At 42.8% G+C, this 21,653-nt stretch overlaps 2 protein-coding genes and 1 long non-coding RNA gene across 5 annotated transcripts in view; 1 reads left to right on the forward strand and 2 right to left on the reverse strand.

Annotated features, from left to right (window-relative positions):
* LOC117011645 (uncharacterized) overlaps positions 1–2,808 on the reverse strand; it is a 65,468-nt gene extending 62,660 nt beyond the window's left edge. The window contains exon 1 of the long non-coding RNA XR_004421042.1: positions 2,422–2,808. This is a non-coding gene — a long non-coding RNA (uncharacterized LOC117011645). The remainder of the gene's footprint in view (positions 1–2,421) is intronic.
* The window catches only part of LOC117011643 (uncharacterized), a 193,559-nt gene that overhangs the window by 135,726 nt on the left and 36,180 nt on the right, over positions 1–21,653 (reverse strand). The gene's annotated exons all lie outside the window — the stretch shown is intronic.
* Positions 1,171–17,843, forward strand: ST8SIA3 (ST8 alpha-N-acetyl-neuraminide alpha-2,8-sialyltransferase 3). The gene is made up of 4 exons (XM_033087110.1): positions 1,171–1,716; positions 3,082–3,204; positions 5,640–6,197; positions 8,732–17,843. The coding sequence occupies exons 1-4, from the start codon at positions 1,538–1,540 to the stop codon at positions 9,012–9,014; spliced, it is 1,143 nt and encodes a 380-aa protein (XP_032943001.1). The 5' UTR covers positions 1,171–1,537; the 3' UTR covers positions 9,015–17,843.

A 21,653-nucleotide genomic window follows, 5' to 3' on the forward strand; every position in this document is an offset into this window, starting at 1 on the left:
TCAACTCGCTTTGTTGGAAAAGGCTCTCAAAGGCCAACTTCCCATCTCCAGCTTCTTTCGTTAGTGCTTACTGACCACTAATTGGAAGGACCAAGACAAGGGTAAAGCTAGGGTGCAAAAAGCCACAATTGCAAAGAGCAGAGCTAAAGACGCACGTGGGTTGCCTCTGAGAAGCCAACAGCCTGACTGAAGGTGGATTAATTTTGATTTCCAATGGATATTACAACAGGCAACCTATGAATATGCTAAAACACACTGAGGGGTCAGGCAATACAAAGTGTCAGGCAGTGAGCTTCCCTTCCACTCTCAGAGGCAGCCTCTCTCACCTGGATCTTGGGCTCCTTCAAAAGAGAGTTCTATGCATTTATAATAGACAAGATTTATAATGCCTTGAGCTTCTAGGCCTCTCAGGACTAAGTCAAGTGGCCCATCTCCAAGGCCTGGCCACAGGGATGGGTCAGGAAAGTGGAGAATGGAGAGTTAAATTAGGGAGACCTGCTCCAGGCCTGGTCAACGCGGGAACACTTGGCCAGCTGCTGGGCTGAGGACTCGCGAGTGGGGGCCAGGCCCTCCACACTCATAGCTCACCTCACAACTTTACTAGGCACTACCCATCTTTTAGAGAGAAGCAAAGTATGGAGTGGGGACAGGAGGCAGATAGGGGAGAGATTCCGGAAAATTCCAAGGTTTACATACTCACAGGGCGGGTTGGACCAGCTGCTGTTTAGGATTTCCTTGCTGGAGTGCTGGGGAGGGTGCTACCCTGTGGGGCCCTGGGCAATGTCTCTGTGGTGAGGAGAAGCTTTTAAATGTCTGCCTTCCTAAAACCACTCTCCCTGCATCAGAAGTGCACAGCTGGTGTGTATCCTCTAGTACAGTAAATCTAGATATTTGTCTCCCTATTCTGTGATATATTTATAAAGTAACGAATGGTCTATTAAAGTAAGTTTGGGCGTCTGTCTGTCCACAGCCACCTCCTCACCCTCACCCTCAAGAGGAGGCTGTTGACGTGGGCAGCAGCCTTCCCGCCGCAACTCCCCTCCCTCTGCCACCTCCCCTTCTACCCTCCCTCTCCCGCCCCTCCCCCGGTTATTTGGGAGATTAGAGTTCATTAATTAAATCCTGTGCTTAGATCGAACTGTAACATTATTCCAATCACATTTATCTTGCAGGCGGCGGAGGAGATGGCAGCCTCGTTGGAAACGCGCGGGGGAGCCTGAGCCGGCGGCCAAAGACGCACAGCGCGGCGCGCTCCATCGCTGCGCGGCCACGCAGACCCTCCATCTTCCTGCTCAGCCTAGGGACCCCGGTCGCCCCAGCCTTGGGGGGTCCGGCTAAATCTCTGGGGCCCCGACCTGTCCCCACCCCCACCCCCACCCCCGGGCCTTCGCGGCTCCCCGGTCCGGTCCCCTCCCCCGCCACACACGCTGACACGCGCGCGCGGACACACACACTCACACACACCGACACGCCAGCGAGCTGCTAGCCGCTCAATGGACCGATTTCCCCGCTGTCCCTGATCCCAGACCAGCCCGGGATGAGACATTGCAAAATGGCCCGGGTCGCCAGCGTGCTGGGGCTGGTCATGCTTAGCGTCGCCCTGCTGATTTTATCGCTCATCAGCTACGTGTCTCTGAAAAAGGAGAACATCTTCACCACTTCCAAGTACGCCAGCCCGGGGGCGCCCCGAATGTACATGTTCCACGCGGGATTCCGGTGAGTGCGGGCCTCTGAGCGCCCTCCGGCATTTGGTTGGGGGGGTGGGCGGTGAGAGGGGGTTGTTTTGGCTTCTCCGAGACACTGTGGGCAAGAAACTGCGTGATCCTTCCACTCCTCTTTCATTCTCCCTCCCTCCACCCCTTTATTATTATTTTTTTAACCCACAGCCCCTAAACGCCGTTGTCCTAATCGATGTGATTGCATTTTGCGTATTCTTCCCTGGCATCCCTTCCCCCATTTCCAAAATGGGGGTAGGGTTTCAGGAGAACGGTGGTTGAGGGAGCGGCAATGTGTGTGTTTGGGAGGGGGCGGTGAACCTGGAGATGGGCGTGCGTGAGGTGTGACCATCTTCCCTGCGCCCGGTCCGCAGACTCCGCCGCCGGCTTCTGGGCGGTCCAGGGGCGATTTCATGGCGCAGACGCCGCACTCCCCTGTAACTCCTCTCCCTCACTCCCCAAACCATCAAATGTTGCGCGGGTCTAGTCTCACGAAGCCCCTGGGGTATTCTACCTCGATCCTTTCCTCCAAGCCGCTATCTCCCCCTTTCCGGGATTTCTGCAATTCCCCCGCCCCCTGCGGGAAGCGAACCTCCTAAGGGCCGCCCACCCTCGCCCCAGGGCAGAGTCACCGCCCGGAGCGAGGCTGGACTGGGCAGGCGCCAGGAGCAGCTTGGCGCAGCTCGTCGAGAACCCCTTCCCCTACCTTTGACCCCTAGGAGCTCTCCCGGCAGGGCCTCCTGATGGGCGAGTGGCAAATACAAACGGCAACCTGTGGTCCAGGCTGGGCCAGAGGTGCAGAACCTAGAGAAGCCCCACCTGGGCAGAAGAGCGGAGCTGGCCGGCGGCTTCCGGCGGACCCCCAATTAGAAGTCAGGGAATGAAATCAGACCCAGGGTCGGGAAGGAAGAGGTTAAAGCAGGAGCCATCCCCAGCCTTCCCCTAGGTCTCGGGTTTCTTCTGCCCTTTCTCCAAAAATCAATTCACCCGGACAGCAGGGGCGTCGCGGGTCCGACTTGACAGCGGCGCGGCCGCTGTCCGCGGTGCTGACTCCCTGGTCCTCACCGCGCATCGAGCTCCAGCAGGGCGCCCAGCTCCCGCCCCGGCTCTCCGCGAGACGGCCATTTTATGGTCTCTCCCGCACCCGGAGGGCTGGACAATGGAGACGGATTTCCCTAGTTTTCTTTCTTCCTCCTGTGTGTGTGGGGAGGGGGAACAGAGGGTGGACCAAATGAGAGGGGGTTCTTGGGTGGGATGGAGCCTGTGCGTGTGCCAGCTGCCCGCCCCGGCTGGACTTTAATGGCTACCTTGGCTTGCCCCCAACTGAGGCCAGCACGTTTGTGTGTGTACTCATACCCCTCTCCAGGTCACAATTTGCGCTGAAGTTTCTAAATCCGTCTTTTGTGCCCATTACGAATTCTCTGACCCACGAACTCCAAGAGAAACCTTCTAAGTGGACATTTAATCGGACAGCGTTTTTACATCAAAGGTAGGATAGGTGTTTTTGAATTCTGGAGCTCAAAAAAGAAAATACTAAAACAAAATAATCCAAAATAACAAAATTCTATCCCGCACCCCAAGGTGTATTTGCATTATTTTCTTGGCCTGACTGTGCAAAGGCTGATTGGTAACGTTTTTTATGTATGTAGTCTCTCCTCATAAAAAGAAAGCATGGGGAAGACCAATTTGAATGACAGAAAGAGCTATTTCCAATATCGTCCCTAACTTGGGCTTAACTGAGCACCATGATTTATAGTTGACATGCATGGCTAACACTGCCAAAGCCATCTTTTTTTTTTTTTTTTTTTTTTTTAGTTAATTGTTAAAAGACCACCCAATGCATTTTCAACCTACACTAAAAAAAAAAAAATTGAAATAATAAAGTAATATTGTCTCATTGAAACACACAGACAATACTGTATTCCGTCCCTATCAAATTTGTAGTGAAAATTTTGGCCCAAATACATGCAGATATTTAAGTGTAATTTTGTTTTGGTTTTGTGTGTTCGTTTTCATTAAACCTTTACAACTTTTAACAAACTGTAAAAGGTACCCAATATCAATATCATTCTTATTAGTTGTCTTGTGGCCGCCTCATCTACACATGGAGGAGTTGAGGAGTGAGGGAAAAGTAGTTGGTTGAGGTTTGTGTTGTTTTGGGGGTTTTTTGTTTTGTTTTGTTTGAAGTGGGAAAGAAGGATACGATTTATTAAAATTTATTTATTCTCCTCAGTGATTCTGGTCTATTCTTAGCAACCCCACATAAGCTATTACTCCTTCCTTCTGGGTGGGACTATTCTGCTGCTAAATGGAATGTGGGCCATCTAGTGTATTCATTAGGAGTGTGAATACTTATTTTAAATACTTATTCTACCAGTCTATTCAGGGGATTGTGTTTTGGTCATAGTATTTCTAGTTACTGGATTCTCTCTTTTTTATTTTAACCTAATGACAGAATTAAAACAAATTTAGTAGATATCCACAGTGTCATGAAAATGCTGTTTACTTAAAAAGTTGACAGTCATGTGATTGTGATTAAAAATTTTAAAACACTGTTCAATTAGAAATTAGTCTATGACAATAATTGATTAATTCTAAAACCCTAGAAATGCCTTTTTTTAACGACTGGGTTTTTAATCCAATATTAATTTTATAGACAATGCAGAAAACTTTAATGGGTGTATTCTACCTTTTCAAAAACATACTTCTAACCCAATAAAAATATTTTTTCCACACAAGCCATGTGACCCAAATGACCAGCCAGAACAATATTCCTTTCTCAAAATTTCCCTTCTTTCAATCCATCTATTAGGTAATCTTTAGTTATTAATTTTCCAAGCATCATTTTAAACTTATTTTATCTTAGTAACAGCTTGTAAAGAACAATATTGGTAACTTTGGAAGTTTGGGATTAAAACTTTCAATTTATGTGGCTCTATACGTTAACAAATGAGGTAAATTTTTTAAATAAAATTGCAGGTAAAGTGATGATATGCAAAGCAGTTAGTTTCAATCCTGCTATTTTTTTTAGGCAGAAGACACAAAAAATTCAATGTGATTTCTTAGAATTGGAGAATCTAATAGCTAAGTAACATGTTACTGATCTCTCTTAAATATTTTAAATAGCTGAGACTTTAGGAGATGCTTAATTTTACTTAAAGCTCAAAATGAAAGCAACCTGAAATTAGTGCTAAGTATCACCCTTGCCTTGTTTATTCTCTGAATTCTTAGAATATACACACTTTTTTAGGATTTACAATAGGCTCTTTATCTAAGGATTAGGTATCTCAAACTAAATTGTGTTGCTATATAATCAAGTAGAAAAATATCTCTGTTTCATTATTCAAAGGACCTTAATGAGATTATCTCATTTCTATTAAATATTCAACTATACTCACTGCTATTACCATTTTCATATTTTAATAATGGATAGTACTATACTGATTCATTTCTATTTGGCTCTTATTTGGACACCAGTGATACTGGATATTCCTTGAACACTGCAGCCTAATAGCAAACAACTAGTTCCTAGTTACAAACTCTAAGTCACCAATTTTTTCTGCATTCATGTGAGCTCTTTGGGGCCTGTGTAAATTGTCACCCTGTATTTTCCGACAGTTTGGCCTGTGCCTCCCCCTTGATCAAATACATAGCAGAAAACCCAAAGGATAGCAGCTAAAACTGTAAAGGACAACAGTTACAAGCCTCAAAAGATTACACCCACAACTTGACTGAGAGATTAGCACATGTCTATAGATTCTGAAGCAGTCCTCCCCTCAAAGACCACAATTACTATGAATGTGTATAATCTTTCTTGGATTCGATGTACCTACAATTCTTGTCTGAATGAAATGACAGCTTAAGACATAAGATGGAAAATCAGTTTTGAATGGGATGCATTTAATGAATTTCTTTTCATTTTAGGCAAGAAATTCTTCAGCATGTCGATGTAATAAAAAATTTTTCTTTGACCAAGAATAGTGTTCGGATCGGACAACTGATGCACTATGATTATTCCAACCATAAATATGTTTTCTCTATTAGCAATAACTTCCGATCACTGCTTCCAGATGTGTCACCCATTGTGAATAAGCATTATAACATCTGTGCTGTGGTTGGAAATAGTGGGATCCTGACAGGGAGCCGATGTGGACCAGAAATAGATAAGTCAGATTTTGTTTTCCGTTGCAATTTTGCCCCTACGGAGGCTTTCCAAAGAGATGTTGGAAGGAAAACCAACCTTACCACCTTCAACCCCAGCATCCTGGAAAAATATTACAACAACCTTTTGACCATTCAGGACCGTAATAACTTCTTCCTAAGTTTAAAAAAGCTCGATGGGGCCATTCTTTGGATCCCTGCATTTTTCTTCCACACTTCAGCAACTGTTACCAGAACATTAGTTGACTTTTTTGTTGAACACAGAGGTCAGTTAAAGGTCCAGTTGGCTTGGCCTGGAAATATAATGCAACACGTCAACAGGTGTGTATACTTTATTGCCTTTAATTCATACCCCACCAGATGGCAAATCAGTGTTGTAATCTTTTGGGGGTGGGAACTGTCGGATTAGTTAGTTGTTGTGGTTAGCTTAGTACTTTACGGCAAACTCGTATGTTTTGTGATGAATTATTCTAGGTAAGAAGTTCAACCTCCTATCCCCGGTTGGTAACCAAGTGCCAAGTGGGGGGACTGGTGGTTCACTAGCCTCCTCCCTCTATTCCCTGTCCCCGTCCTTGGTGGGAAGCCCCGGGAGCAAGAACGAAATTACCACAGACCAAGAATTTTCTTTAAATGGATAGCTATGTCCCAATAATGCCAATGGTTAAATTAGACAAATCAAGCAGCTTTTTTTAAAGATGCAGTTGACTTAAAATGTTGTGTTTATTTGATATTTGGGTGTTTTATAGATGTCCAAAATTAAACCACCACCTAGATAAATCATAAATTATATAATCTGCCTTTATAATTTTGGATTTGGGGGCCAAAATATGTGAAAAGTATTTTATGAGCTCATTGTTATCCCTTGTGATTTGATAGACAGATTGACCAGAAATGCAACATTTTCATGTAGTACAATGAGTCTTAACTCTGGCTGTACATTAGAAGCACTCAGATAACTTGAAAAAATACTGTTGCCCAGGCTCTACTTCAGGAAATCCTAACGTAATTTGTCTGGTGGGGGTTGGGCCGGCACTTGGTATTTCTTAATAAATCCCCAGAGGATTCTAATATGCAGTCAGAATTTGGAACACTAATCCAGGGCACTTTATAAAGCAAGATTAATTATAGGATTTTTTTTCTGTAAATCATCTGAGGAGACTGCCTCAACTCCAATTTCCCCATATGCAAGTAGCCCCAGTGTCACAACATACTGTCCAGATATTACTACAAGCTCGAGTTGGTTCTGGGAGGCCTGATAAACAGGGAATTCTAAAGATTGTTCTCCCACCATGGATTATTCCCATCCTGTGTCTTCTAAAGTCTTCCACATTTAAGGTCTGTTTAGCTGACCTCTCATAGAAGGAGGAAACATCACCTAATAAATTGATACATATCTAACAGGTGGGGGGACGCCATCATTTTCAGTCCAAACCGGAACTTTTTCTTTGAGAGAAAGAGGGCAATATTAATAATTACATTGAGGACAACAGATAAAAACTGAGAATGTCTCAGTTTCCCAGCTTGTACAGTTACCTTTTTAAGAGGTAATGTAGCCCAACTCCTAAGTTTGAAGATGAGTCAATTGAGGTACAAAGAACAGGTGTTATTTACCCAATGTCACTGCCCAAAGGGGCAGCACCAGAATGAGAAGTCAGGCCTCCTGCCAGCCTGCCCTGTGATCTTTTGACCTCATCATCTTGCTCCCCTCTTGCTCTATTTAAATTCAGTTGTATCAAAAGAATTGTCTTTAGTCATTCTAATTCCATAGGTTAGAATATTAAAACCAAGACTGAACTTTTACACTTCAACTGGAATGGAAAAGGATTATCTTTTTAAATCTTTCAAATAGTGAAGAAGAAACTACATGTGCTTAGAAACTTCTGGAAACTGACCTTTGTGGCCTACCCTGTCCCCAGCCTTTCAGAAGTCCTGGGGGGTGTTAGCCATAGTGCCCCACTGCCACTCAAGCTTGAACCAAACACATTAGTTCAATGAAAACTTGAAGGAAATACAGTCCATAGAAAGCTGATTTATGAAAAGTTTAATTCTGCCTGCACAGCCAATGATAAACACACACACGTGCGTGTGCCCACACATGTACATACACTCCACAGCAGTCCCAAATATTTGACAGTATAGGCAGGGAGGCTTAAAAATACTATCTAAATACGGAAGGAACAGCAACCATAATTTAGCTTTTTATTTTAATTCAGAAAGTACATAAATACTTTTCTTAGGTCCTGACATGCTAACAAAGAGCTAGGGAACCTCTGGTTAGATGACAAAGGAGCAGGGAATATGATTTTTTACAAGACGGTAGAGAAAAATAAGGCCCCACAATCTTTCCACACCCAAGAACAAGGATTGAATCTCTAGGTTTGGGTAAGGAAGTGACACAGGAGGTCCCCTTAGATTAAACCATCTCCTCCCCATTTCCAAGGGCCCTTTGTGTATGAGAAGCATAGTCATTCCCATTGGTGGGCTTCTGTGGTGTCACCATTGAGTCAGGGACGCTCCCAAGGAAACCCAGAGGCGGGGTTGGCTTCAAGTGTGGGCAACCTGGGTAACAACCCAGAAGGCCGTTCTCAGAAGGGCTCGGCACTTCGTTTAATAATCTGTTATTGCCCTCTTGAAATTCTCAGTGATGGTTGACATGAAGACCCACCTTTTCATTTTGCACTGGGCCTCACCGATTATGTAGCCGGTCCTGCCCAGAGGTATGTTGTGGTCTAAAACAAAGATTCAAAGCAAGTACTGTCTAAGTTGGTGGACAAACTCAAGTCCCAGCCGTTAGAATGACCTGGTGAAACCGTCAACACTGGCCTCTGAATCCACCTGTACTTATTGTTCCACAGGTACTGGAAAAACAAACATTTGTCGCCCAAACGGCTGAGCACAGGTATTCTTATGTACACCCTTGCATCAGCAATATGTGAAGAGATCCACTTGTATGGATTTTGGCCTTTTGGATTTGATCCCAACACAAGGGAAGATCTTCCGTATCATTACTATGACAAAAAAGGAACCAAATTTACCACCAAGTGGCAGGAGTCCCACCAGCTGCCTGCAGAGTTTCAGCTGCTGTACCGAATGCATGGGGAAGGGCTCACCAAGCTGACTCTGTCACACTGTGCCTAAGAACTCCGAACAGAAAGTGCCAAATGGCTGTTTAAAAAGTGCCCCAAATCAAATTGAATAGTCATCCATAGAACCCTAGCGAATTTCTTATAAGGACTGTCTGCCATTTAAAAGGAAAGATGTCTTCTCTCCCTCTCTTGCATTGCTCTTTTAAGACTCTTAGCAGGACAGATGCATTGCAGCTACATGATTGAAACTTGTTTGATAAAGGGAATGTGCATTTGGAACCCTGCTAACAGAATGGTTTGAAGTATTTTCATGTTTGTATTTTAATAATAAACCACCCCTCATTTTTTTAAATGAGGACCAGAGCTGTAGTTTCTGCAGCTTTGCTCAGATCCAGTCCTCATAATGAGAGGCCTCTGGCCAATTTGGGCAGGATTTCCGTTTTGCCTGGGTGGGATCTGGCTCTTCAAAACGGAAACATAAAAAACTTGTGGCATAGCCCATCTCCCTCTCCCTCTTCTTCTCCCTCCCCCTCTCCTTCTCGCTCCCTCTCTCCCTCTGTCTCTTTCCCTACAACCACTCCCCTTGCCCCACCACCATGGAGTTTAATAATTTGCTAGGAATCATACTAAATTAGCTTGGCTTGTATGTGTTGTATCTGTACTTGATGTGTTCAAGGCTCTGGGTAACTTTGATGTTTCATGGCAAACCAAGCACATCAGGATTACTTTTATAAGAAATGCCTCCTATGAAGTTCTCACTAGTCTAGTCACTCACTCTCCAACAGAGTGGTCCCCCTGTGGTATACATGTGCTGAGTGGCATACAATACAGTGCAGCCTTCACGATGGCAAAGAAAGCCTATGTCACGGGTGGCATCGCAGCTCTTGACATGAGGGCTATTGTGACAGATCATTCTGCTGCCACATGTGCAAGGCCATGCCAGCCTCGGTTTAGTGCCTCCGACTATTCCAACCCAAGCTCTGGGCTGGGAGTTCTCAGAATATAGGAACAATGAATTAGCTTAAGCGCCTAGGCTATTAGACAAGGAAGAAGAATGCTTAGAAGTTGTTTTGGATCCTGTATACCCTGAAGGGTCGTAACTAGACTGCCTGTTCCGAGCCTTTGAGAACCAGCAGGACTCGAGCTGAGTAGAAGCTCAGAAGTTGGCCAGGCCCGGCCCCATGTGGACAGTCTCAGGTGAGGTCTTCAGCGTCACTATGCCTGCCCAGCCACACCACTCCAGAACCATTCGTTCTCTTCAAGACAACTGTAGACACTGGATAGTCCCTCTTTCCACTGAAATCAGATCTATACATCTACAAATAAAGCATTCCAAAAGGAAAAGCCATTGAGTAGTGGCCAGATTTAGTACTAACTAGCTTTTGGAATTTGAGATGTGCAGACCTGCCATGAAGGAATTAGTTGGCCATTCTCTTTTTCATGATTTCAGCCTTAGGAGTAGAAATCACATCACTCCCACCCCTGGCTTTTAACTGAGCAGCACTTTGTTCTTCCAGCTCAGCGCAAAGTCTGGCCAAGTTGATGTTAAATTTTAATAAGAGTTCTTCTTTCCAAATGCCATTCAAGCACATTTGTAATACATTTGGGTGGGGGAGCTTGTTCTTGTTCAGAAATCTCATCTAGATTGCTTGGAATGCTACAGATACTGTTGAAAACAATTATTGTAGTTCAGTCTTCACCTCACTGCCCCTCTTTGGAAAGGTATAATCATGCCTAAAATTAAACCAAATACAATAAGGAAGACACAGTCCTTATGCTCATGTTCTGCCTGGTCCTAAAGGGGAGTTTTCTCCTTCTAATGTTTTTTCAAAAAGCTAATCAGAACAGCCTACATAGATCCAAATATTAACCAATGGAAAAAACAAAAACATACAGGTTCAAATGTGTTACCACAGGTGACATATCTGACAACAGATGGCAATCATTCAAATAGATGGGTAGAAGTGGAAATAGATATTTCGAAATGGAAAAACACTAAAACAGCTCAATATTTGAAATAATTAGAGGGGAGATATTAAAAATATTTTAAATTCAATAGCAGAATTTGATGGGGATCCAAACCACACCATGCTTGTTCCCTGTCACTTTAGAGGACAGTACATCTCATGCTGGGCTCTGCTAGGACCGCTACAAGACTGATAACTGACAAGTGTTTAGTTGGTTCTTCCTAAGGACTTGGTTACAGCTAAGTGATATTAATGCCAATATTACACAGGCCACATTCTGACTCTAAAGTTTCATCCCAATGTGCCCATTAGATTTCACTAAATACATAGACACTTTGAACCATGTAAGTTAAAAAAGCAAAAGACCAGAATCCCTAAAAACCAATTAACTGGTCTATGATGGACCATTTAAAATAGATCTCATCATAATGCCAGATGTTTGTTACTTTCTTTGTTTGTTTTAAGTTCAGGGAGATTTTTTTTAATCTCATTTCACTCTTGGCTCTGTTTTAACCTACAGTAAGAGGACTTTTCCATCTCCCAACATCATTTCATTTATCACTTTTAGAAGAGCTCAAAACGTTGAGGAAACAGACTTGTCTCCCAGAACTAGAAGGGCTTAGAGAGCAGGCTTATCCCCAGTTTCCAGGCAGGACTTCCTGGAGCTGATCCAAAAAGACCACCCATCCCTTTTCTTCAAAAATCTCTGAAGAAAATCCCAAGCCCTCCCACAGTGACTAACCACAATTCTCATCATTTATAAGTTCTTTATATACAGCCTACATCCCTCCTATTTCAAAAATTAGATGCAATATGTGGCAAAGCATTTATCCCAGTTTTCAGCACATAGTAAGCACTCAACATATGGCAGCTTTTACTGATATTTTTATTGTTAGTCATACCTCTGACCTATAGTTCCAGCATAGAGAAAACAGCCTCTAGCTGATCATACAAAATCTCTTTGTTTTTAAAGACTGTTTCAAAGATGAAACTATGTAACCACGGTCACGACCAAAAGAGTCGGTGGGTCCCATGATTCCTGATAAAGGCAGTGGTGTGAGTCGTCAGAACTCAGGGCCTGCGTGGTCAAGAGCAGTGAGCTGGGCAGACGGGGCCGCTGGGAACCCCTCCTGATTCAGCTACAGATACAGACCCCGGCTTTTGCGCTGTCTTTGCTTTATTGGTTCTAGGTTAAGTGCATCTTTTTGCCAGAACCTTTCCTCTTTGAGGATATTTACAGCAGAGGCCACCCTTAGCCACGAGAACACATTTCACCATAAAGCCCCCAAGGCTGTCTACACATGACACCCGTACAAATGACCAGTTCGGTTACAGAGGGAAGAAAAGCCACAGACATTTAGCAACCTGCTTAATGCTAGTCCCTCAGTTTTCGTCAGTTGTTCTGCAAGTCACGTGCAGGCACGTAGTTCCAGGGGAGAAAGAGTTAAAATGTGATCAAGAATGCCTCCCACACCCAGAAAATCTTTCCCATATTTGATGATTAAACATCTATGGTTCCTCTGCCTTTGCTTCTGTGTCTTAAGTGTCCTTGACCTTTGTAAAAGTGCTTGTGTGTAGTCGTGCTGTGTGCCTAGCAGTGCCGGCTGAGACCACTGTGCCATCTGTCTGTGACCTTGCTGTCGGGCATCTGACCAGGCGCCTACCAGCCAGGACGTGCAGAGGGAGAGCCCCCCACCTCCTTGTGCCCAGGTCTCCAGTCCCCCATGAACGTCATGCCAGGACTAACCTATTTGGGGGTGGGGGGGAAGCCAAGGAATAAGAGCATTTCTTCTGACTTTGGGCAAGGTACTAATTATTAGACAATCTCAGACAGCAAAGAGGTGTTGACTGGAGGCCCGAGGAAGCAGGGACAGAATTGTGGAACCCGAGGACACTGAAAATGGAAGAGCCTTTGAGTATGTCTAATCCTAATTCTTGACTTCACAAATAAGAAATGGAGAAACAGAGAAGCTAAGTGACTTTCCCAAGATTGCACAGGGAATCAGTGGAGAAATTATGACTCATCTACTTCTTGTCAGTATCAAATGAAGATGGGCTCAAAGGGAAAATTATTTGGGACTGGGCTTCACAAGGCACAGAAAATAAGTCAGAAAGGCTATAAAGGAGGAAAAAGATCCCCCCCAAATTATTTATTTCTCGATGCAAAACAATAAAGGGGATGCTTGCCTAAGCATACAAAAGTCCACTGATAATAACATACATTCTTCCCTGAAATGAGAGAAAAACCCCACGATAAATTATGATGATGATAAATCTGGTAAATCACAATTACAGATACTGACGGTTCAAGTTGACAGTTGGAATGTTATCTAGTAATCTATTCATCTTAATAAAAGCTTGTTTTAGTAATATGTATGCATAATTTAAAAGTTGAATACTGAGAATGGTTATGTACTTCTCCATATGTATAATTTTCAGCTGGGGCCCCTTGAGGTAAGAAAGACCTTTTGTCAATGCCTTCCATATTGTAATCAATTTCTACAGCAGACTTTGCATTATTGCTTTTAGTTCAATATGCTAAGATGTGCAAATAATAATGAATGATTTGAGCTGGGTCTTCATGTGCAAAATGACAGACTGAGAAGTTTTCTGTATAATTCTGGATCCTTCAATCCTTTTTCCCCTATGTGTGAATATACCAGACAAAATATCTGTTTAGCCTCTCCTTCTCCCTGAATGTACAGAACTGTCCTTTTGCTTCACAAAGAGAGTTGGGGCTGTGTACATGTGGCTGAAAAACCCAGATGGAGCATCACAAGTATGGGACTTAAGAGCCCCAGGACCACCTGATTAACCTGCCTGGGCTTCTGTGGCTCAATTAATCAAGGCCACAGGTGAGCTGACACCAAGGATCAAAATGACTGAATATGCCTCTGTCACAGTCTGATTGTCTTGCCACAGCACATTTTAGATCGTCATTATTGTATTATGCAGTATTTCTTAAAATTTCTTTTTATTGTAATAACTTATTGAAGATACCTGTGTTTGAATAGATGTTTTTACCCTTAATGAAGCTCATTCTCTTGTTGATTACAGCAGAATCACAGGAAAGAGCCTGTCATAGAATAACGGACTCCAATTTAAGATTACAATAGGGTTATGGGGTTAGGACCTGGATTATGCTACTAACCCACCAGCAAACAAAGCTATGACGTGAGAAGCTCTTTAAAATACAATTCTTGCTCCCTACTCCAGACCTTTGACTCAGAATGTCCTGGGATAAACCCAGCTTACAAATCCCAGGTGATTCGGATGTGGCCGGCATTTGGGGACCAACAACACAGAGTAAAGTCATATGCCATCATGACCCAAGTAGCTGAATGCTTATCACTCCTCATGCAATTAGTAGCAGATCTGGTCCTTGAAGTTATTGTGATACATGGCAACATGGACGTAGTCTTAGGGACTCAATCATTCAACTGTTTTGGCTGAATTGACCAGTCACTAATTTGTAAGCAAACAGTAACTGGTTAGTTTTGACAGAATGGATGTAAGCCTGAAGGCAGTCAGAGTGGGGAGACATAGATTTAATATACTTTACCCCAAGGCCAGCTCTTTATATTTCAAACTAAGAGGCAGATCTCAGGTCATTCATCTTTACAAATAGATACACGGGAAAGTTAAATGATTCATTCAGATTCTACTTGGATGTCATTCCCAGAGCCTAAATTATTCCTAAAGGGGTCTGATTTCTCAAGCCCCAGGTAATGCCCCAAATGCAAAGGTCCTCAGGTTAAAATGAAACCAATCAAAAAAATTCAAGGGGCTAAAATTCTAAGACCAACTAAGTATATGAGAGGTGATCAGTTAGCACTGGCTGCCTTGGGCCAGCCTCTGTTGAATAAGGCGCCAGCATCCCGATGAAGTTTTGGCCAGGCTCCTTTCTATAGCTGTGCACATGCAAAGCCTTTAATCATCAGAGATACTAAAGGGCTCCTTTGATTTCCCTGCTGTAAGACTCAGAGCCAATTTTAGCTCTTTGGTGGGCTGCTAAATGTTTAACTGGCTCTGGAGAATGACAGAGCCCTGATCTGTAGCACTTTGCCAATGTCTGTGGTGTAAATACTCTCATCATAGCCAGTTTCAAGCTGCTAAGTTGATGTCAACCAGCTGAAAATGTGACTATGCTTTCAAGAGCCGGTATGAGCTGGCTCCAGCACAGCACTGCCTGAACAATTTCTGAGTCCGTGAGCACCACCCAGGACAGGCTAGCAGTGACTCTGGAGGGACTTCCAAGTGCCCCTCCCCCAAGGAGGCATTTCTACTTCGGTTAGTTCGACTAATTTTTAGTACATCGTTGGGTTCCAGAGGCTAAAGATCCTAAGGTGTTCAAAGTCTTTCCTAGCCAGGTGACTCTTAGGACCCTCCCAACAAACTCCTCAGTACCTTAGGAGATTTCTAATTTCTAAGGGTGATCTTCCAGGTAAACATTCTTCAATTTAACTGCTAGTTAAAACCATGTTTGGCTGATCTTTTTTCATACCCTATACTCTATCACAAGTCTCTAATTTTCCCAGTCCATCCTTCTGATACAGCTCTTCATCCTTCTGATACAGCACAGAATTCACAGACATCCAGAAGTCAGTGTTCACAGAGGAGCAAGGGAAGAACAAGGCATCCTAGAAGCTTACCTAGAGAGGCTCAGGGGTTCAACTGTCTCTACCCCACAGGGGGACACCCAGCGAAGTAAGCCTCAAGCCCAGGGTTTCAGTATGCACTCAGCTGGACTTTATTTGCCCTCATAAAAATTCCAAATGTGCAAGAAACACCACGAAACGAGAGAACTACTGGGCGAGCTTTGCAGGGGAAGACACCAAGTGATGCCTTGTCTTTAGCTAAGCTAGTGTAAGGCTGGACCCTGACAAAACAACCACCAACAAACATTTGGCCACTATAGTCCCGTGGTGTTGAGCAGTAGTATAACTGTCCTTCTTCCAGTAGTTGTAATTGAATGCCCTACTTACTGAGTGTTTGAACATCAGATACCCTGGTGAGCACAGAAGAAGCTTTGTTTGCAAATAAAAAGTTTCTCTGATAGCAGTCATTCTTTGGTGGGTTTAATTAACTCCTTTGGAAGGCAATGCTGGAAAAAATGTACTTAAGTTTTCATATATAATAAGTGGTTTGTTTTTATTCTGCGTGTAGTAAATCAAAATTAAATAATAAAGGACCAAATCTACTCTCCTTGCTGTAGTAAAATGTCCTACGGGTTTGGTAAGGCATTACTAGACTGTAAATGTTTGAAACTCAACTTAGATATTTTCATTATTATGTTCAAAGGCCAAGGTACGCCTCTGTTTTCTATTTTCCTTAAGTCATCCAAATGAGCTTATTTCTCTATACCGAACAAGGTACATTTTGTTTTAAATGAGTCAGGTACATGTTCAGATGTTATTCTGTATTCACAACAAATTGCATGTACTCTGGGCACAAAGTACGCCATCATCATCTGGCTCTTTTCTGGACACCAAAGAGATAAGTCAGAATGGACTTGACAGCCAGCCCCATTTTATTACAGACAAATTCATAGCAAAACCAGCCTTGAGGGACCAGCCACTCCCATAACGTTGTTAGCGAGGGAGGTGGGGAAAGAAAATTGGCAGATAACAGAAGAGAGGTTTGGTCAATGTATGTAGGTGAAATAAAGCTATTGAAGTACTTGCAAAAGGGAAGGGGACGTGTCCCTCTGAAATCTGGAATCTAGACCATTTTTCAGGACTTAGAATAATTGTTCCCCACATCTGAAATGCTCTAACCACATTTCAAGATCCAGATCTGAATCCTTACCATGCAGAAAAGCAGCCTTACAACCAAGAGCCCTGGGAGAGGTTTATTAATGGGTTGAGATCCAGTCAGCAAGCATGAGCAATGAGCACTGAAATTCTCCCAGGACACAGAACAAAAATATTGAACCATCACGATGCAGCATCACTTACTTGCATAGGACAGTCACCTAAATCCACGTCAGACCTTCACATAACTAGGTGGTATCTCAGGTTTAGAGTCTAGATCAATGTCATCACATGGAGATGAGAAAACTGAGGTTCCAAATGTAGGAAGTGACTTACTTCCCAGCTAGTTACCTGGAATGCGAGTCTGGGCCCCCCACCACTGATTCTCCACCGCACCACGCTGCCTCCACTCTTTGGCTGGGAAGATGACAATCCATTGTGAAAGCATAATCAGAAATCAAGACAAAAGAATGTGATATCTTCTCTCACTCAACCTACTTGGTTTCACCATTTCATGTTAGCATCATTTGAAAGAATGTTCTATCAGTGTACAATGAGGAACAAAGTTCTCTATAATGATGAAACCAAAAGGTCAAAAGGTGGGAGAACAGTGAATGTAAGTTGTTAAAGAAATGAGCAAGAAGCATGTGTCAGGGAAAATAGATGCTTCTTATATTGTTATAACCATCGTGCCCTGTCCCCCATGTACTTGATGCATTTATTTTGGAAAATGCCATATGATGCTGAGTGACTGGCACTGAAGATTTCTCTCCCTCCCAACCACGTCAGACGCTCTCTTGCTCTTCAGAAGAAGCCGCGGCCCTTAGGAATCAGACTCACATCTCTTGTGAAAGACACTCTCAGCTGCCCTTACAAACAAGCTGCCAGACTGACAGGGCCATGGAGATCGGAAAGAAGCCAGTGCCGCCGGACTGAGGAACGTGTAAATATCTTCCGCCTTCTTGGTGAACAAGGCCCATCATCTTTCTTTTGTAGAGGTAATCGCGTGTGTATTGTGACAGTAGTTTGTGAAGAAAATGCAATGATTTGCTTCGACAGTTCCCCAAATGTACCTGTTAAGTGTGAATGTGCCTGCCTCATTGCCTCATGTGCCAAACACAGTACTGAATGCATTGTTTTCAAATAAACTGTTTTATTGTGCATTGGAAAACACTGCTGGTTGTTTCTGTCCCATTAGGAAGACCCCACAGATACACACTAACACACTCTACCCAGTGAAAAGATGAAATGCATCTTCCTTTTTCTTATTCTCAGTGTTTTGAAGAATTCTCCTTGGAGATTTGTAGGACTCCAGCAAGGTTGGACTTGGCTGTCTACAGACATGAACTAGTAGCCAATACTAAAACTCCCCCCATGCACAATTTTTCCAGAGGTACTTTAAATGCAAATCATGCAACAAGCCTTTGCGCTATTAATAATAAGACATTATTCTGGAACGTGACAGCCACATACTTCATTTTATTTCATCAATAACGGGGTGAGAGACTTGATCTATGCTGCACTGTTAGTGGCGGAGTTAAAAGGAGAACACGGCGGGGCTCCCAGCCCAGTGCTCCTCCCAATGCTCCTTCACCTCAGTCTCTAGGCCACCTCTTCACGGAGACTTCCCTGAATGCCCCCAGCAGTCTCCATTCCCCTACCCTGTGTTACTTTTCTTCGTTGCACTTTCTTTCCTCACTTGAAATGATAGTATTTATTTATTTACTCATTGTTTATCTGTGTCTCCCAGTATGTTAGAAGCTCTACCTTCTACAAAGCAGGTAACTTTTCCTGTCTTAGTCACACTATGTCCCCAATGCCGAGAACAGTGCTGGTAACTTAGTAGGCTCTCAACTGACATTTGCTGGATAGATGGACAGACGGAGGACAGACAGACCCACCACAGAGCCTATGTATCGTTACAACCCGCTTTCGTTATCTCCCTCCCCATGTTTGTACCCACACCGCAGACACCCAAAGTCCTCACTCTGCTCTGACTGTGCTGGCCACACAGCACTCGGAACCATACTCAGGAAGTAGTTGTTGAATGAATGAATGAATGAATGAATGAATGAATGAACAGTCCTAGGAATTGTTTTTCTCAATATCCACGTTCCAACATCAACAATGTCGCAGCATATTAATGCATCAAAGCACACTGTTCTGGAGCCTGGCTGATGGTAATTTCAAACAGAAGGAGAACTTGTGTAGGGTAATAAATACAGCGTGACTGGAAAGACCCCGCCTTCAGTAAACGGCTGCATGTGAGAGGGTTTGCTGCAAAGCGCTTTCATACAAATCTAAAGGATGTACTGGTGCTCACTGTGTGCAAGGCTGGGCAGGACATGAACAGGGCAGAAAACGAGAAAAATCGCAATACCTATCCTGAAGGAACCCAAAAGTCTAATTGGGGAAATAGCTCAACGTATTCCTAGGCAATATCATTTATCCTGGGCAGCTCCCGGGAATGTTGGAATGCAGGTAGGGACAGTGAGAAAGAGAGAGGCACAGAGGGGAAAGGATGCCCCATTCAAGTCAGGTGAAGACAGTGCACATTTTAGAGGCCAGATCTAATAGTCAGGGCTCATATTTTCTGAAAAAGAATTGCCAGGCTGATGATTCCCCCACCAACCCTCACAGAGAAATGGTAAGTTGTTCGAAAACAAAACATTTCACAAACTTGGGCAAAACATGAAATTGACACTAAGTTTATTGCAGCCTCTCTTTGCCTGGGGCCGATTAGTACAAATTAAATTTTAAAAGCAGAATTTTTTTCCCTAAGAAAATGCATTGCCATAGCTTGATAGAGACAAAGAGGATTAAAGAAACCCCACTGTTGGAAGGACTAACCTAACACAAGGCTCCCAGGCCAGTAGGGGAATAGGCTTTCTGTGTTAGTCTAAGCAAGAGCATGCGCTCCTTCACCAGCGGGCCTTCCTCAGGGTCCAAAGGCCCAGGGATGGCTGAGCCCAGCCTCAGCAACTGAGCTATCCTGCAATCTGAGGGCGCTATCGTTAGTGACTGAAAGGCTGCTCCGAATACTGTCTCATACCACTCGGAATGTCATACCCCGCTTCCCGCAAATAAGGCCGAGCCGGACAATCAGCTCTAATGCGTCTTTTGGGGCAAAAATTAATATAAGACCTGGTATTATATTATTATATTTTATTATTTTATATTATTTATATTATATTATATTATGTTATGTTATGTTATATTATATTTATATTTATATTATATAAGACCCGGTCTTATATTGTAATAAAATAAGACTGGGTCTTATATTAATTTTTGCTCCAAAAGATGCATTACAGCTGATTGTCCGGCAAGGTCTTATTTTCGGGGAAACACGGTAGGTGACCAGGAACTTAGAGATTCAAGAATTCAATGCTCTCATTTCCAAAAGAAGGGACCAAGGCTCCGGAGAGAAAGTGACTTATCCAAATGTACTCTCCTGGCAAGCAACAATTTAAGTACTTTATCATTTTTCTGGGAAGCAAAAGAAAAATGTTATTTTTATATCAACTAACAATGCTCAATTCTAAATAAAAATATTTGAAAGGACAATCAGTTCATTGTAAGTTAACTCTTTTTTCTTATTATTACAAACATATTCTTTGAAAAAATATTAGAAAATAGAGAAAAGCAAACGAATAAAAAAACCACCTAAAACGTTCACCTGCTTTTCTGAGGATGTGCTTGTTCTGTACCATTCATACTGCTGTTTTCTGCTTTTTCCCCAACTTAAAAGTAGATCAAGAACATCTTTCCATGTCATTAAATATTATTTGATAAGATCACAGTATGGAAGCACTGTAAATTATTTCTCCATTGTTTCAAATTTAGGTTTAGGTTCTTTGCCATTTTTCACTGCTGTGAATAGTGCTTTGATCAACATCTTTGTAACTGAATGTTTGTTTGTACATCTATGATGATTTTCCTGTATAAAGCCCTTGAAGTAAAATTTCAAGAGATATGAAAAATTTTTGTAAGAGGAGTCCTTTTCAAAGGCAATCAGAAATGTTCAAGTAGAAGTTCAACGGCCAAATTTCTAAATCTTTAATTCCCTAGAAAACTTGCAAAGGCTTTTTTAAAAAGGCAAAAAGCTTAGGAGAAAAGCATGACTCATCATTGAGGATGACTTCCTCAACAGAGAAATACTGCCTTTTATTATAGTAAGGTACTATGCTAAGTATTATACTAAGTACTATACTAAGGTAAATAAATGAGCTATTGTTGTGTGCTACTTAAATGCAGTTACCATTATCTCTTGTTTAGGAGCTGGGAGAATTTCACACATCAAGAGAGAAAGCCTATCCAATTGCATCCTCATTGCTAATCAAATAAAAAGCACCCAGGACCCTCTGGGAGAGACTGGCCTTCCATACAATGATAGATAGCTCTTTTCCTTATTCTGAGGGTATGTTTATTGCTTACTCAATCCTACCGACCTAATAATGCTTCCAATTCACATTAAGTCCAAGAAGTCAAAAGGAGGAGGTTGAACTAAACAATCTACCTTGAGGCTACACAAATCCTATAGATCAGTTGTTTTTGTTGGACTTCTTTGAATCAATATCTCTACTTCTATTGGAGAGATGTGACTTTAAGCAAATTCAAAATATGAACATACAGATTTTCAAAGCAGATATATTAAGGGTGGCCAAAGAACCCACTACAGAATTCCTTATTCCCTATCATTGCCCCGCTCTTAAGTAAAACTGTATTTGCACACACACAAAAATATTAGTAAATATATTCATCAACTCTGCTGTTATAGCACAAAAGTAGCCAGAGATGATTCATAAATGAATGAGCATAGCTGTGTTCAGTAAAACTTTATTGACAAAAACAGGCAGCAGCCAGATTTGGCCCATGTAGCATGGTTTGCCAACCCTTGCTTTAAGTAATATGCTCCTTACTTTATGTAAAATATTTCATTTGACTGCCTTCATTGTATTAGTTTCTTAG

The sequence above is a fragment of the Rhinolophus ferrumequinum genome, chromosome 19 (genome assembly GCF_004115265.2).
Source record: "Rhinolophus ferrumequinum isolate MPI-CBG mRhiFer1 chromosome 19, mRhiFer1_v1.p, whole genome shotgun sequence".
Lineage (NCBI taxonomy): Eukaryota > Metazoa > Chordata > Mammalia > Chiroptera > Rhinolophidae > Rhinolophus > Rhinolophus ferrumequinum.